Source organism: Physeter macrocephalus, chromosome 6 (genome assembly GCF_002837175.3).
Source record: "Physeter macrocephalus isolate SW-GA chromosome 6, ASM283717v5, whole genome shotgun sequence".
In the NCBI taxonomy this organism is placed as follows: Eukaryota; Metazoa; Chordata; class Mammalia; order Artiodactyla; family Physeteridae; genus Physeter; species Physeter macrocephalus.
The window spans coordinates 56790208-56808667 of record NC_041219.1 but is presented as its reverse complement, the minus strand read 5'-3'; the positions used below and the strand labels follow the sequence as shown (position 1 = coordinate 56808667).

Sequence of the window (18460 nt, the reverse complement as noted above, 5' to 3'; positions counted from 1 at the left end):
CAGGCTCTGAAGCAGGAAGAGTTCCCCTCTCCTCACTCGCCTCCTCCAATCCCACCTTCCTCGGGAGGCCTCCTGAGCCTGAGGCAGACCTGAGAGCCTCCTCCACCCCCCACCCCGCCCACCCTGTTAGCCCCCTCCCCAATCCACGTGGGCCTGCTTCCCTTTCTGCTCCAATCAAATTGATTCAACCAAGTGTCAGAGAAGTAGAAGTAAAAGTTAGGACAGAAGGTGGGGAGGGTGGGGGAAATGGATGAAAACCATAAAATCCTAAAGAAGCATGATTAAGTCTGCATAACCCTGGTGAATCTAGGCCACACAACTGGCAGCTACAGAGTCTCAAAAAGACACAACCAGGGCTTCCCTGGTGGCGCAGTGGTTGAGAATCCGCCTGCCGATGCAGGGGACACGGGTTCGTGCCCCGGTCCGGGAAGATCCCACATGCCGCGGAGCGGCTGGGCCCGTAAGCCATGGCCGCTGAGCCTGTGCGTACGGAGCCTGCGCTCCGCAACGGGAGAGGCCACAACAGTGAGAGGCCCGCGTACCGGAAAAAAAAAAAAAAAAAGACACAACCAAAAGGGATTCAAATGGTCCTTTTTCCTCTGACCCCTAGCAGGAGACAGGAGAACGTGTATCCAAAACAGAGGAAACGGGTGTCCCTTCCATGAGGACACGCGCTCTCCAAAGAAAAGCATTGCATTACAAGGTCCCTTCCAGACCAGAGAAAAGAAACATCCAGTCTCAGGGTAAGCAGAGCCCTGTCCCAGAGCCATCCCTGCAGGGACCTTGTTTACCTGGGCTTTTCTGTTCTCTAACTCACAGACTTACTTAATTAAGCACTCTCTCTCTCTCTGGCTATGTGTCTTTTAGTTATTATTCAATGTATTTAACTAAAATAAAACAAAAACAGTTCATCCATTTCTCCCACCCCCCCAACCCCCTGCCTCTGACAACCACCAATTTGTACCTATGAGCCTAGTTTTATATGTATTTGTATATGTATATTATATAAATACATATAATATCATATATATTTGGATTCTACATATAAGAGAGATCATACAGTATTTGCCTTTCTCTGTCTGACTTATTTCTCAGCATAATGCCCTCGAAGTCCATCCATGTTGTCACAAATGCAGGATTTTATTCTTTTTTATGACTGAATAATATTCCACCACATGCACGCGCGCGCGCGCGCACACACACACACACACACACACACACACACCCCTTATTTTATATATATATGTATGGAATTTATCCATTTCTTCTAGGTTGTCCAATTTGTCAGCATATAATTTTTCATAGTAGCCTCTTATGAACCTTTGCATTTCTGTGGTATCGGTTATAAAATCTTTTTTATCTCTGATTTTATTTATTTGAGTCTTCTCTCTTTTTTTTCTTGGTGAGTCTAGTTAAGGTTTGTCAATTTTGTTTATCTTTTCAAAGAAGCAGCTCTTAGTTTCTTTGATCTTTTCTATTATCTTTTTAGTCGCTTTAGTTTCTTTGATCTTTTCTATTATCTTTTTAGTCTCTAACTCATTTATTTCTGTCCTAATCTTTGTTATTTCCTGCCTTCTACTAATTTGGGGCTTTGTTTGTTCTTCTTTTCCTAGTTCCCTGAGGTGTAAAGTTAGGTTGTTTGAGACATTTCTTGTTTCTTGAGGTAGATATTTATCACTATGAGCTTCCCTCTTAGAACTGTTTTTGCTGCATCCCATAAATTTTGGTATGTTATATTTTCATTTTCATTTGTCTCAGGGTATTTTTTTATTTCTCTTTTGATTTCTCCTTTGAACCACTGCTTGTTCAGTAGCATGTTGTCTAACCTCCACACATTTGTGAATTTTCCAGTTGACTTTGTGTGCTTAATTTCTAGTTTCATACTGTTGTCAGAAAAGATGTTTGATATAATTTTAATCCTCTTAAGTTGATTAAGACTTGCTTTGTGACCCAATATATGATCTATCTCAGAAAATGTTCTGTCACACGAGAAGAATATGTATTCTGTTGCTTTTGGATGAAATATTCTGTAAATATCTGTTCAGTCCATCTGGTCTGATGTGTTCTTTAAGGCTGTTTCCTTATCAATTTTCTGTTTTGGTGATCTATCAATTGATGTAAGTGGGGTATTAAAATGCCCTACTATTATTGTATTGCTGTCTGTTTCTCCCTTTGGATCTTATATTTGTTTTTTATATTTAGGTGCCTCTACGTTGGGTGCATAAATATTTACAAATATTATATCTTCTTGTTGGATTGACCCTTTTGTTATTATGTAATGCCCTTTCTTCGTCTCTTATTACAGTCTTTGTTTTAAAGTCTATTTTGTCTGATGTAAGTATAGCTACTCCAGCTTTCTTTTGGTTTCCATCTGATGTTGTCCCATAAGTCCCTTAAGCTATTTTCTCTTTTTTTTCATTCTTTTTTTCTTTTTGCTGCTCTGATTGGGTGAGTTCCACTGTCTTGTCTTCAAGTCCACTGATCCTTTCTTCTGCTTCATCTAGTCTGCTTTTGCACCCCTACAGAGTATTTATTCGGTTTAGTTATTGAGTTCTTCAACTCTGTGACTTCTGTTCGGACTTTCGTATATCTTCCATCTCTTTGTTGAAGTTCTCACTGTGTTCATCCATTCTTCTCCCCAGTTCAGGGAGAATATTCATGACCATTACTTTGAACTCTTTATCAGATAAATTACTTATCTCCATTTCATTAAGGTTTCCTTTCCCCCTGAGGTTTTATCTTGTCCTTTCATTTGGAACATATTCCTCTGTTTCTTCGCTTTGCTTCCTCTGTGTTGGTTTCTATACGGTAGATGAAACAGCCGCCCCTTCCAGTCTTGAAGGAGTGGGTCTCATGTAAGAGATGAACATTTTCCTTCAGCCCTGCCTCAACTCCTGGTTGTCTTTTAAGCCTCTGTGCTTGTCCAAGCAGCCTATTATATTTTTAATAGCTCCCAGTAGTTGAGGGTGTGCCAAGACCTGTGAGTGTCCCAAAGGGGAGGATCTCACTCACCACCTAGATCCAGGCTAACTGGAAGCCAGACTCTCAGGCATCAGCTTTTAAACATATGCAAATACATACAGTCTTCTGGGACCACAAGCATAAGCCTCACTGTCCAACAGGTCCAGGTGATCTGGAGGTGTCCCCTGTGCGGCAGTCACAGATATCAGGGCTCAAGATGAGTGTATAAACTCTCTTCTGGGTGATACCTGTGAGCTGCAGCAAAGCAGAGGAAGAAAGCCAAGACGGCACCCACAGCCTACATTCCTTGAGAGCAGTTCCATAGGCCTCTAAATGTGTGTCAAACCTGAAAACTGCCTTTCAGGCCAAAGGACAAGCAAATAGTCCTTCTTCATAGAAAGACTGGGGTGTGTGCCTCAGTCCACAGCCTGAGTACCCTGGGGGTGATAACCTGCCAAGAATCATCTCTTCAATCACCACAGTCCCATGGGACTCAGGAACACAAGCCCCCCGGCCACGAGAGCCAGGCGGTCTAGGGGCATACCCTGGGAGGCAACTGCAAAATCTGAGATTCCAGGCACAGAAACCAGGGCACTGGATGCATGCAAAGCTCCCCTCCAGGAGACACCGGCCTCTGGAGCACAGCAGAGGATGAGTGCAAAGATAACATCACCCTCTAAGGTCTCAGGAAAGGTTTACAGTCAGCCCTTAGCTGTGTGTTGAATCAGAAGGCTGCCCCTCTGGCTGCAGTTATAATAATCAGCTAAGAGGCCTCCAAGCTCCAAGGGGCCTTTTGCCTCTTGCTGTGCTCTGGGGGTGGCAGCTGTTTAAGAACTCTTTCTCTGTCGGTCACCGTCCTGGGGGACCCAAGAGTGTAAGCCCCACTGGCCGCCAGAGCCAGGTGATATGGAGGAGTCCCCTGGCAGCAGCCGCAAAAATCAGGGTGCCGGCCTGGGTTGTGAGCTCCTTTCTGGTGAATCCGATTATTACAGTCCCTTGGCCTCCAGGGCCAGGTGATCAAGAGGTGTGCCCCAGGCAGCAGCCACAAAAATTGGGGCATGGACGTGTGCGAAAGCATCCATTCTAGAGACACTGATGTTCTGGGAGCACAGCAGAGGGACAGTGGAAGACAGCACCCACCCATCTGCCTCTTGGAGAGCGTTCCAGCAGACTCCTAGATGCGATGCTAAATTAGATGCTGGCCCCTCCGGCCAATGCTTTAATATAAGCAGGTGAGTGTTCTTCCTGTACTTCTGGAGGCAATGGGCTGCTCTGAGCTGGGCCATGGGATGGGCGAGTCTAAGTGTGGGAGCCCTTTAAGAGCCATCTCACAGATTGCTAGTCTGTGGGTCTCAGGACCCAAGACCCGTGGGTTTTCAAAGCCAGAGGTTTTTGGGGGGTTCACGTGTCCCACACGTCAGGATGCCTGATGTGGGGTCCAAACCCCCCATTCCTCAGGGAGAAACTCTGGGTTCCGAGCTCCCTCCCGGCTGTGAGATGCACACCAGGGTTGGGGTTTGTGCGAGATTGTGTCCCAGCCTCTCCTACCCGCCTCGATGTGGTTTTCCTGTTTGCCTAATGTGACGCTATCACTCAGCCAGCCTTTAGGATTTTTTAGAGGAAATGAATGGTTCCATGTGTACCTGTAGACTCAGTGTATTCATGGGAGGAGGGGAGCTCAGCATCTTCCGGCATTGCCATCTTGAACCAGTCGTGCAAGGACTTTTAATACACTGGTTTCTTTTATTCCAGCTGTGGCTCCAGAGCTGACTTGCGTCCCCAGTCTAGAGGCCATTTATAATCCCAAATATCAGGAGTGATGACAAAGTTGAAGGTATTACTTATTAGAATACAAGTACAAGAGTATCCCTGATTCTGTCTAAAGTTTTCTCTCTTTAAACTTGGGACCTTTGTCTCTCTTCTTGCTGCTGTTTCAGGGGAAAGCACTGCCAAATCGAGTTTTTCCATATTTGACTCAAAGGGATTGACAATAGAAGTTGGTCCTTGTTATAACACTGGTGCCAACAGTTGGCCTAGTGTAAGTGTTCACAGCCAGATTTTCAAATTCCAGTAACCAAGAGCCCATAATGAAAAGACTCTTACAAATCCCTCTCTCTGAGGCCTCTGGCCAAGAAAAGCAGGAACCTTTGATATCCTCTGGAGGTGAAAGGATCTAAGGATGGAGTGGAGACAGACAAGAGTCCTGGCAAAGAACTCAACTGGGTGCACTTATTCAAAGCATGTCTGAGATGAAGCCTCTCCACTGCCGGATTTGCCAGACCACTCCAGCCTAGGGCCGGGGCAAGCTGGATTTCAGAACAGTTGCCTGTTTATTCTACCACACTGCACTCTGTTAGTGACCGGCCAGCTGGTCTATTTGCCCAAAGAGGCCCAACCCAGCCACAGCCAGCACCACCGCTCCCCCAGGGGCCTTGGCTGTTCCATTAAGGACCTCCCTTCCTTGCTTTCTGGGTGGAACCGGTCCTGGACTGCTTTTATTTTTTCAAACCTCTCTGTACATAAGCAGGATGTTTAGAAACACTCAAGCTGGCCAGGGAGCTGCTGTGTTGGCCATTGATTCTCACTTGGAGAGTAGTTTTGATCAGTATCAGTGGACCTGTTTCTGCCATGGCTCTGGATATAGCCCAGGACAGCTGAAACCTCCCTCTCTCTCTCTATCTCTAAGAAAACTTGGCTACAGGGAGTTCACACTGGTAGGGGTGAGGTAAAAGAGATGCCTTCACTTTTTAGGGGTGTCTCTTATTATAGTCTTAAGAAACCCCTGATCCCAGAGTGTTCAAGGGAGAAAGGTGAGTTTCATAGGTGAGGACATTATTCCCTTCGGAGAGTTCTTCTCAGCCTCCTAAGGGCTGGGGTAGGATCCAAAGAAGAGTCCTCTATGGAAAACAGCCTGTCCGTGATTAAAGGTCTGTTGGGCCAAGTGTTCATGAGTAAAGACCCCCTACTGTTCCCTCTAGACTGAACAGAAAGGTGCACAAGAGCAGGGCTGCCACTGATTAATAGAGCCAGTGCCTCTGCTCCCCTGGAGCTGAGTTCATCCCAGATGCGAAGGTCCGAACATCTGAGGATGGAGATTGGAAAACCTGAGGCACATGGAGAGAGCCAGAGTCCTCCTGCCGGGAAGGGGCTAAGAGCAAGGCAGCCACACTTAAGAGGCCCTTCTCCTGGCTCTTTCACACATTCCTGCCTGGCCAACCCCCAGGCTCAGCTACCAACATTTCACTACCTGCCATTTCCAGAGCTCCCCGAGGGCTACCCAGTACCACGGGGCCTCCTGCAGCAGCTACTGCAGGTAAGACTAGCCCCCTGCCCACCCGGCCACCTCCATCACCCTGCAAGACCTGCTGCCCTGTTAGCCCTGTCCTAGGGCATGCAAGCACCACTGCTGGTACTGCTGGTACCCACACAGCCACACCCATCCCGCAGGGTCCTCCGTCACCCAAATTGGCTGTGCAGTGGCCACCCCTTTTGCCCCCGAGTCAATTCCTTTCTGCCCCTTCAGTCTATCTTCCCTGTTCCCTAAGCCATGATGGGCAACTCCGGGAGTGCAGTGTTCTAGCCCAGTGGAGCAAAGCAAGGCTCGGCAGGTAGCCAGTCCCCAGAGCTGTAGCCCTCCCAAGACCCAGCGTCCGGCTCCAGTTGGGGAAGGGAAGCCCTCATGAGAGTGGCAGGACCCATGGTTTAGGAAGCAGAGCATCTGTCCTAGAGCCTCTTCACAGAATCTGTGGCACCTCTGCTGCACCCTCTACAAATCTGTGCAGAAAGGCTCCAGCAGGTGGTGAAGGGGTTCCATGACGGGGCTTGGGGTGGGACTTTTGGAAGAAAGGGGTTCCCCAGATTATGATGCTGGAGCTGTGCGCTACTTACAGATTCCTCTTCTTGCCACTGTCGTTGTAACCCATGGTCCTAGATTTTGACCTTTCCCCCACGGATCAGAGGAGAGTGGGGAAGTACGCTTTACTCCACCTTCAGCAGAACTCTCCTGCCCTCGAGAGAAGCTCTTGATTAAAAAGTCACAAGGAACAAATTGTTGAAGATAACTTAGAATCGTGAGAACCGCTGTGCCCCAGCAGCAGCCCTCCCAACACTGTGTCCAGGCTGCTGTCCATGCAGCCATAGCTCTCCCGGCCAGCCACAGCCCAGGTACACACAGACTTGAGAAGAAAAGGCCACTGGGAAACTCGTTTGTCAAAGGCAATTTTAAAAGCTTGGCAAATGTGTGACAACATGGACAGACCCGGAGGACATTATGCTAAGTGAGATAAGCCAGACACAGAAGGACAAACACCATAGGATCTCATTTACATATGGATTCTAAAAATAGTCAAATGCATAGAGGCAGAGAATGGAACGGCAGTTGCCAGGGGTCAGAGAAGGAGGAAATAGGGAAATAATGGTCAAAGGGTATAAAGTTTTAATTATGCAAGATGAATATGTTCTGGGGATCTGCTATACAGTCTAGTGCCTATAGCTTACAATTCTGTATCTTATACTTAAAATTTTCCTAAGAGGAAAAATCTTATGGTGAGTGTGCTAGTAATAATGATAATATTAATAATAATAATGGCAAAAGAAAACCTTAGGAGGTAATGGATGTCTGTAGCCTTGAAGGTAGTGATGGTTTCCCGGGTTATACTTACCCCAAACTCGTTAAACTGTGTGCATTAATTGTGTACATGTCATTCATACCTCAATGAAGTGGCTTTAAAAATTTTGGCAAAAAAGAAGAAAAGAAAAAGGACAAAGTTTTTATAAGGAGATCCTGAAAGAAACTTGTTTGATTGCTTAATGGAAAACCCAGGGCAATACATTGGGGGAGACCACCCTGTAGGTTCCAGCAATGTTAAGGTAGTATTCCCAGTAGTTTACCAACAGATACTAGCTTTGGGTTTCAGGAACAAAAATTAGAACTCTTGAGAATTTTCAGGAATTCCCCAAATCATAAGTTATTCTTTAAGTGTTTCTAAAATTAATTATACTCTTTACTCATGGATATCTAAAAAGTTGTATAATAAAGAAGAAATATTAAGCTTAGTCGTATTTATGAAAACCATAGTCTTAGCAAATATTCAAACACTAGCAAATATTACTGTGTATTATATAAATAATGTAACATTCAGATCTCCTAGTGAGAGGTTAACTAGTTAACAACACTAGTCAGAATCATACGTTGAAATTGCTCAAGACATATTTTGCTCCCCAAATTTACTATTTCTTGGAACACCATTCCAAGATTTGTATAAAGTACACAGTGCATAGAAATGTATCAGAAATTAGTAAAATTCATTAATTATTATTTTATTTGCAACAGTTATTCACCATTAGAGACAGGCAGGTCACAGACACTTACAACATGGCTATAGCTCATGGATGACAAACTGGTTAGATCATCACTGCTTTTCTTCTGAGTGTTCCTGTCCCGGTCTCAGAAACTATCACCCTTAACCTTGGACTCTGTGTGTCCGTGGTTCCTGCACTCATGTTCCATTGCACTTCAATGGATGCCTTCAAATCAGTAACATCTCTATGTCACTTATAAAGCTTTAATTCTTACAGGAGAATTATAGAGTTTTTTCTTGTCTTCCTAACTTTTCAACTGGTTTTTTTCTTGAAATTTGAAATTTGGAAAAACGCAGCAGAAATTTCCCAAGCAATGCTGGGAAAGAATTCTCACATGGAAACACTAGTCAAGGTGAGCTGCAAAGCCTGGTGGGGAAGGCCCACCAGCGGGGCCCCTGGAGAGGAAGTAGAGAGCTTGATGGGGGTTGGGGGGAGAAGCTGGGACTTGGGGGTTACAGCCAGCCTCAGGACAAAGCACCTGCGTAAACAGGAAAACAAAAGCCCGTCTTCTGCAATTTAGCCTTGTCTAGAAACTATATTGGCAACAGAAGCCACCAGCCTCATTTAGTAGTTAATGAAGAACCTTTAAAGAATGAAGAATATTGACAAGGTACTTGAAAAAGACAAGTCCTGACCTTCCGGTAATGACTTGTCAGAGAAAGAAGGAAAATACTGGGAATATTGACACAACCTCTTACATCAGTTAAAGTGAAAACTACACCTATTTCTTATCTTGTTGTCATACAGTTGAGTTTCTGCCTAGGGCTTTTTGTTAAGAAGGCCAAACACCTTTCTGGTAATATTGAAAGATTTGATTTTTATAGTTCCATGGACAGTAGACTTGAAATCTTGAGACAGGTTTGTTCCTTGAAACTACACTTATCAAAATGTTTGCAGGAAAATAAAAAACTGTGTTTGTTAAAATTATAACAACTTAAAGTCATGAGAAGTAAAGTTATTCACCAGTCCTAGTGACAATTTTCACCAGGACATTACTGGCCTAACTCTATTTCACTTAATTGCTATAAAAGGACATTGCAAGTTTCCTTAAAATTAGGAAATTCGCTAAAATCACATTTCCTATTGTAAAACTGGATTACAAGGAAAATAAAAGGACTCTATAAGAGATTAAATTTAGAACTTCTAGAATCTCAATTTGTATGACCCAGCCTTCAGCCCTTCATCTCTTAGGTTTTGCACAAATGAGGAAAGTGCTCGTCCTAAAGCGCATTGGGATGTTCGAGGCTGGTATGGATGCTGCTTGGGGCCTGGAGAAAAGGGACCACCAGGCCAAGGATACATGAGGCCACAGCCTCAGGCTCATCTCTCTTGAAAAAAGTGCCAGAATTCAAGAGAAGCAGCAGCTGCAAACAAGAGAGGTAAATCAGGACACCTGTCCCGTCTCTTTAATCTCCTCTGCTCTGGGGCAGTGCCTCAGTCCGTCTTTTTTTACGACTGACGTTTATGAAGCATAAAGACCATTTATTTTGAAGAATGTCCCTCAGTTTGGGTATAACTGATATTTCCTCAAGATTATAGATTCAGGTTCTGTATTGTGGGCAGGAATACCACAGAAATGATGTATTCTTCTGGGAGCATCGTATCAGGAGGCACATGATATCCATGTTTGCTGTAACTGGTGATGGTAACACTGAGCATCTTGTTAAGATGGTGTCTGCCCGGTTTCTCCACCACGAAATTATTATTTTCCCTTTGTAGTTAATGAGTATCTTTTGGGGAATTACTTTGATACTCTGTATGTATCCTGTTTCTCATCACCCACTAGTTTTCACGTCCATTGAAAATTCTTGCCTGAAACAATTTTAATTATGGGGGTTGCCAAATAAATTTCTAATTCCATAATTTCTCCTACATTTATTAGTTGGCTTTCTACTGTCAGAAAGAGCTTTACGTTTTTCCCCATTCATTCATGTATTCGTCCATCTATCTATCCATCCATTCATCCAATCACTCATCAGTATGGACTCATGGATTCTTATTTTATTCTATGGCTTATAGTCTATATAATAAAATCATTGTTTAGTTTAATGCTCAAGTTGTCTTAGATTTGGCCAGTGGGAGCCCCTGGAACCTGGCTGCTGTAGTCTGTGACTTGTTCCCATCATCCTTTGAGAAGTTCCTTATTTCCCAACATGGGAAAATGTCCCAGTCCCCAAGCCCTAAAATCAGCTATTTCTCCAGGGAGCCCTAATTCCTTTTCCTGGAAAATATTAAGAAACCAAGATCTGGATGCTAGATGCTAAGTGTTCTCAGAGGGTATGTGCATTCAGTTAAAATATCAAAATATAGTTAAGTTCACTTGTTTTTATTTGTACTCCATTTTGGGTTTCCTCTAACCTTATTGGTTTTACCGTCGGTGTGTTTTGAGCATATGAAATATAACGTGGTTCTAAAAGGCTACGTGGTTCTAAAAGGCTACAATTATAATTGTAGTTTGAAAAGTGTCACTCCCCTGCCACACCCCTTCTATCCTGTTCCTATACCCAATCCTTTCCACCCTATTTCCAAACCACCACCACCCATTTGTAACCAATCCCATTAGTTTCTGGTTTACCATGCAGATTAACCAGAAATGAACAGATACATGTATCTTTCCCCCTCATTTCTTACCTAAAAAACCCGTACTCTAGACTGTTTTTCTTCTTTCACACTGGAAATCACTCCATATCCATTCAAAAAATGGTCCTTATTCTTTCTATAGCTGCACTCCATTGGGTGGACCACTCTCTGATGTTTGAGCATACGGTTTGTTTCCAACATTTTACAATTACAATCAATACTGCAAAGAATTATTATGTACGTAAGTATTTTCTTGTTTTTGGAGCTGTAAATACCTAGAGGTGGAATTACTGGCACAGATAGAAAATGCACATATCGTATTTTTAGATATTGCCAAATACCCCTCCCAAAAGGACTGTACCAGTTTGCATCCCTACCATCAAAGTATGAGATTGCCTCTTTCCCACAGCCCTGCCAACCAGAATGTGCCATCATATTTTTTAATTTTCACCAAGTTAAGTGAAAAATGATCTCAGTACAGTTTCAATTTGCATTACTCTGTGAGTGAGGTTAAACATTTTTTCTTTTGCTTAAGAATATTGTGTCGGGCTTCCCTGGTGGCGTAGTGTTTGGGAGTCCGCCTGCCGATGCGGGGGGCGCGGGTTCGTGCCCCGGTCCGGGGGGATCCCACGTGCCGCGGAGCGGCTGGGCCCGTGAGCCGTGGCCGCTGCGCCTGCGCGTCCGGAGCCTGTGCTCCGCAACGGGAGAGGCCGCAGCGGTGAGAGCTGCGCCTGCGCGTCCGGAGCCTGTGCTCCGCAACGGGAGAGGCCCGCGTACCGCAAAAAAAAAAAAAAAAAAAAAAAAAGACTATCGTGTCTTTTGCCCATTTTTCTGTTGGGCACGTGCTTTTATTAAAACCTGGCTGTGAACTGCAGTTTCCCTTCAACATGCTGGGCAGAAGCTAGAAGTTCTACATTTGCTTCACATTTATCCTCTTCCTTAATTTTTGCACCGGAAAATCTTAAATGGTCGTAACGTTTTAGTCCTCGATATGGGCGTGGTCACTGCGAAAATTTTTTCAAGCTGTGTATTTATGACTTGTACATTTCTTATTTGAAAACCTCTTAGCTGATTTAATTCTGCACTGAATTATCAGTGTCTTGTCTGCCTAATGCTTAAAGGAAGGCTGATAATTCCCAGAATCATACCCAAGTAACCCTGACGTGAAACTAAGAGGAAAAGGTGACCCTCTGGAGAAAGGACATACTTGCGAGGTGAACCCAACAACACAGCACACACAGGGTCATCCTACTTCCTCTCACTCCCACCAGCCCCTAAGACCTTGCCAAAGCTGGCACCCCTAGACAGAGCCCCCTAACTCACCACTTACAAGACAGGATTTATCCAGTGGCTGCAGCAAGGAGCCCTGGTCTTCAGTATTTACCTACAGTCCCTTCTTTGTTTCCCAACAAGTGATGCCTCTCTTCTGTTTCAAGCCTCATTTTCTCCATAATTTTCAGGGATGGAAGAAGGAAACAGGTAATCAAGCCTATTAAATGTTATAAGCTCCTTAGAGAAAGACTTGGAAGGACTTGGATTTGTCCACCATATTCTCAGGTACGAGGCAGAGTGGGATTGGTTCGCTAGGTGTGTTCTCTCCTATCCTCAGCCCCTGGAGTCTCTGTTATGGGAGAGATGGGGTAATCCAAAGAAAGCTGCTGTGAGGGGATGGATGGAGGGATTTTTTTTGTAAGGTTACGGGTCGATTTGCCGCACCTTTCAGGACAGTCCTGGCTGAAGGCACGGTAAACACACACACACACACACACACACACACACACACACACACACCTTCTTTCTCTCCCTCTCCTCCACTTTGGCCAGCATTGGGAACAGGACCCATTCCTGTGGCAAGAAGCCAGGCTCTCTGAGGGTCACTGGGCGTTGGTTTGACCCCCAGTTTCTGACAGTGTACTGGAGTGTCCACACTTGTGTGGTGCAGGTCTGGAGAGCAAACGTAGCCACCTGAAGTGTCCCTCTTTGTCTCCAGACATCGTTTGGTGGTTCTGCTTAGGACGGCTCTTCCCTGGACGGAAGGAGAAAAAGTGAAGGTATTGACGCGCCCTGGTAGAGCATCAGCTCCCTGCTGTGCTCAGAGAAAAGCCCGAGGGCTCCCTCAAGCCTCTGCGAGTCAGCCAGTGGAGAAACGACGCCGAGTGCTGAGTAAGATCACCCGGTGCTTTCTCTCCTAGTCCCACCGCAAACTAACCCCAGACCCGGGAGTAAAAATGCTGTGCTGGGTTCCTATGTTCTCATCCGTATCTCCTGAGCTGGAAGCACCAGGTCAGCATGGCTGGCAAGACAGGATGCAGCTTGAAGAGCCGTGGCCCTTCTCCACTTGACCTCCTTTCTACGTCTTCATCCCTGAGCCCGTGAAATCCATCAGAACTGCCCCCGACTCTCCGCCTCCTCAGCAAGGGACTCCAGTGGTGGGACTGGAGTGGAAGCTCTGTTCAGGACTCGCAGCCTATTTTCTCCCCCTGTTTTCTCTGGGGAGGGAGGCAGTTCCTGCCTCCCCTGTTGTGGGAGCTTCACCAAGGTTTACTGCTGGAAACATTAAGGGCTTTAAAGCCGAAGAGCCTGGGTTGGATCTCTGCTCCACTGTCAAGAGAGATGTGGGCAAATTACCTAACCTAAGTCTCAATTTCCTCGTCTCTAAAATGGGTCTAGAGTTGATATCAGGGTTAACGTTGGGGTTAATATTTATTGAGCTCTGTGCCTGACATGGAAGATATGCAATAGGTATTAGTTCGTCTCCATCTCTCCCCACCCTAACGGGGAACAGGGGAGGGAGGGCACCCTTCTCTGTGCTCCCTTGTGCCACCTCCAACGCCCCCGACCTCTTTGCTCCTTATCTGCTCCCCTTGACACTGATGGTCATGCCGCCTGTCCTGTTCTGTTCCCCTAACTCTTCCCTCCCCACGCCCCTCTCCACCCCTTTGCAGGAATCTATCTACCTTAGTGTCTGGGTGAAGCGGTCCCCTTTATCCTCAGAGCTCACAGCATCCATGTGGACGTCGGGTGAGAAGCCCGGATCTCCCTGCTCCACCTTGATGACCTGTCCCCACCTCGTGTTTGCTTAACACCCAGCAGGGCTGCAGCTCTACGTCCAAATCTCTGCTCCCTCTCTGACCCCGCCTCCCTTGCTCTCATCTCTTCCAATCGCCAACGGCCCCCCCACCAACCCTGCTCCCCCAATCTCACCTGCCCCCGTCCCTGGCCACCCTGGACTCCCTCTAGCCACCACCTCCCACCTCCCTGGGTGTATCCATCCAGCATCGGTCATTCAGGGCTGCCCTCCTATCCTTTGCTATTTTTTTTTTAAACATCTTTATTGGAGTATAACTGCTTCACAATGGTGTGTTAGTTTCTGCTGTATAACAAAGTGAAACAGCTATATGTATACATATATCCCCGTATCCCCTCCCTCTTGCGTCTCCCTCTCACCCACCCTCTCCCACCCCTCTAGGTGGTCACAAAGCACCGAGCTGATCTCCCTGTGCTATGCGGCTGCTTCCCGCTAGCTAGCTATTTTACATTTGGTAGTGTGTATATGTCCATGCCACTCTCTCACTTCGTCCCAGCTCACCCTTCCCCCTTCCCGTGTCCTCAAGTCCATTCTCTACGTCTGCGTCTTTATTCCTGTCCTGCCTGTCCTGCCCCTAGGTTCTTCAGAACCTTTTTTTTTTTTTCTTAGATTCCATATATATGTGTTAGCATACGGTATTTGTTTTTCTCTTCCTGACTTACTTCACTCTGTAGGACAGACTCTAGGTCCATCCACCTCACTACAAACAACTCAGTTTCGTTCCTTTTTATGGCTGAGTAATATTCCATGGTGTATACGTGCCACATCTTCTTTATCCATTCATCTGTCGATGGACACTTAGGTGGCTTCCATGTCCTGGCTATTGTAAATAGAGCTGCAATGGACATGGTGGTACAGGACTTTTTTGGAATTATACCCTCCTATTCTTGAACTGCCCGCATCGCTCCCACCACTCCTTTCTCTGGGCCCCATTCCCAGACCACAGAGTGCGCTCCTGGAGAGGGTCCACCAACCGAGCAGGCCTGGCCCCTAAAAAGTACTCAGAGCAGTCTGGCCTCAGAACTTGGCTTACTCCTTAGGGCTACTCTTCCAAGCCTCCTTAGCACGCTTTTTCCTTCTGCTCCAGCCCTTGACCCTCACCTTCACTAAATGCCTTTATTTTTCCCTTTGTCAAGAAGACCTTGCTTCCAGCCAATCTAGCCCCTCCCAAAATGCCATGAGCAATCTCGGGGTGCTGCTCAGGGGTGGTCTCAGAGGAGCTGCCCTGCCTCTGTCTCTACTATCAGCCCCCTGTGCTTGGAGGCCAGCCATCCTCAACGCCAGAGAAACAAACACCCTTCCTGCCTAACATCCTTCTCTTATTTCTCCCTCTTGGCAGATTCCTTTTCTATGACTTTAAATATATCCAAATGTCCCAATATTCGAGGGGAAAAAAATGTTCCTTAACTCTATCATCTTTTTCAACCAGCATTCAGTGTTTTTCTCCCTTTCAGAATCAAACTTCCCAAGCAGTGAGGCAAAAACAGTGGATAAGATTCTGTGTTTGAACCCTGGATATTTACTATGTTATGTGACCTTGGAATACTATTCGACTTCTCTGTGTTTTAGTTACTTCATAGGTAAAGCAGAGCTAATGGTAATACTTCTCATAACATTTGAGTAAGGACTAAATTAGGTAATGTTTAACCCACTGTCTGGTGCATAATATGTACTCAATAAATATTGGTGATTACAATTTATTGTGACCTTGCAGATAAAATCAATGGTCTTTTTTTTTTTCTATTTTCTCTCCACTTCCATGTGACATGTACTTTGGCAATATGCCTTACATGTCTTCAGACTCTTCCCCTCTGGTTTCTCTTACATGTGTTCATCTGGATCTTATACATTTGGGGTTTGGTTTTTATTTAAGAGGTATGGCCTGCCACTTTTTAAAAGATTTTTTGATTCTTTTTCCCTTGTACAAAAAGAATATGTGCTCATTTTTTTAGCTTCAGATAACATTGTCTATATGGCTTTTATACCCTGTTTTTGAAATTTAACATTGTATCATGTGCATTTTCCAGGGTCATTCACTTTTTAGAAAACACACACTTTTTGAGAATATAATTTGAATGACTATATAATATTCAGTTCAAGGGATGAACAAAAATCTCCCCTACTGTTGGACATTTAATCTTTCCTAATATTTTGCTATAACTATTAACATATTTTCTATATTAATCTTGATCTACATTCTGTATTATTCTTTAAATTAAAATATTGTCTTAAAAGAGAATTAGCGCCTTAAAAGGGGGCCTAATCAATTTGGGGGTTCTGGTTAGTGTCAGACCTTTCTGGAGCTGTGCCCTCCAGCATGCGTGAGGGCCCTCCCTCAGGGATCTCTTCCTGGTCACTTCTCATACCCAACTACGAGTGGCTTCCTCCTTCTCATGACCTCTCCCAGAGGTCCTCCGCTGTCACTCTATCCATAAGACTTCTGAACAATGACTGTCACTCAGATTCTCCGTTATATCAGCTTTGTCTCTCCTCTCCCCTCCGTGCTCCTCATGTGAAAGTCCAGATACCTCAAACTGGCCTTCTCTCTCCAAACAAGTCCCTTCTCAGTCACTGGCACCATCTCTCCTGTGGTTTTCAGAGGTCAGAACCTCTTCTGGTTGACTCAAAACATTAATCATGGAATTGGAAGACAACAAAGGAATTACCGAGTCTTTCCTCCCTCTCAGTTCTGGGAAACATCTTTGGTAACTTTTTAGTAGAATGAATGTGCGACTTGTGTCTACGAAGAAAGTAGAGCCCAAAAGGGACCCAAGATTCCATCAAACATCATTTTCACATCTGAAAGAGCTGCGGTCCTCAGAGATAAGATGGGTATGAAGAGATTAGATGGAATGAAGGGACTTAAACCTGACTTGAAATCAGGTAATGCACCATGAGCGACATGAGTGTCTCCCTCTTTCACTTTTGGAATTCTTGACGTAATGATCATACAAAGGGACCCAGCCTGGACATCAGAGTGGTGGGCTGAATTCCCCTGCATGTCCCGCAGCTCCCGATCTCACACCAGCCAAGATCTCTATTCTATCAGCAACTTCAACCCGCTAAGAAAGTAAGTGATCTTCCAAAATTCTCTTGGAAAGACAACCTTCAAAATGTTTGGGATGTCGTCATTGTTTCTTTAGCATAAGTACTATCTGGAGATTTAGGATAAAGTTGAGATGTGAAAGGAATCAAACACATAATAATTGCTAAAGATTCTGTGTAGATTTACTATTTTTAAGTACTTACTACGTTTAAGAAAAACTGTCTTACAGATTAACCTTGTGATATCAATTTCAAAATGTGTAATTAAATAAATCTGTGATTTTATGTTGAAATTTTACTGGATTGCAAACACTTTTGAAACATTTAACAGAACTTAAGAAATCGTTCAATTTAAAGTCAAGATAATTGAAGTTCTTAGAAAAGAGAATTTAATGTATTAAATTTATAAATACAGTCTGTAATGTTTAAGGGAATTTATTCAATTGAAAAACCCCCTTAAAGTTCTCATCACGAGAAAAAGAATTGTAACTGTGTGTGATGATGAACATTAACTAGACTTACTGTGGTGCTTATTTTGCAATAGACATATAAATCATGTTATTATGCTGTGCACCTGAGATTAATATAATGTTATATGTCCATTATATCTAAATAAAAATAAGTAAATAAATGAAATACTACAAATAACTTTATACTCATAAATTTGAAGAAGTGGAACAGTTCCTCAGAAACTATAAACCACCAAGCTCAGTCAAGACGAAATAATCTGAATAGCCCTATATCATTTTTTAAAAATGCAACTCATAATTTAAAAGGTTCTGAAAAAAAAAAGTCTAGGTCCATATGGTTTCCCTAAAGAATTCTGGCAAAAATTTAAAGATGGGACTAACACCAGTTAAAGACAATCTCTTCCAGAAAATCTCTTCCAGACAATATGCCTCTTCCAGAAATTGGTCTCTTCTGTAATATTTGTCAACATGACTAATTTTATCAACGGAAAGAAGGAACCCTTCCCAACGCACTTTATGAGACCAGTATCAACCTGATACTAAAAACGAAGACAGTATCAAAACAAAAACCAAAACAACCTGCAGACCGTTATCTCTAATGAACTTAGACAAAAAAAAAAAAAAAAAAAAAAAAAAAAAAACTTCAACGAAACATTAGCACAATCGTTCACGTAGGTGCCTGTATATGTCTTCCTGGAGACAGCCCATAGCATTCCTCAAGGGGTTATTAGCTTTAAGTGAGCAATTGCTGTTAGACTGTCCATGTCTCTTACAATGTGAACCTAAGCTAACACAGCACCAAGATGCTCAGAGATACATTCACCAACAAAGCATCACCTCCCTCTCTCCCTCAGGACATCCCATTCCTGCCAACGTGGCTTAGGAATGCAGCTCCGACACATAGTTAATTCACATGTAGACGTGGTCAGCCATGTCCCTCATGCCACTGTCGTGT

The 18460-nt window shown here is 44.3% G+C and overlaps 1 protein-coding gene across 1 annotated transcript in view; it reads right to left on the bottom strand.

Moving 5' to 3' along the window:
- GALNT8 (polypeptide N-acetylgalactosaminyltransferase 8) overlaps positions 1-18460 on the bottom strand; it is a 70246-nt gene that overhangs the window by 20720 nt on the left and 31066 nt on the right. The window contains 2 exon segments of the mRNA XM_024128981.1: positions 12781-12856; positions 12858-12928. Of these exon segments, the coding sequence (XP_023984749.1) occupies positions 12781-12856; positions 12858-12928 (147 nt within the window).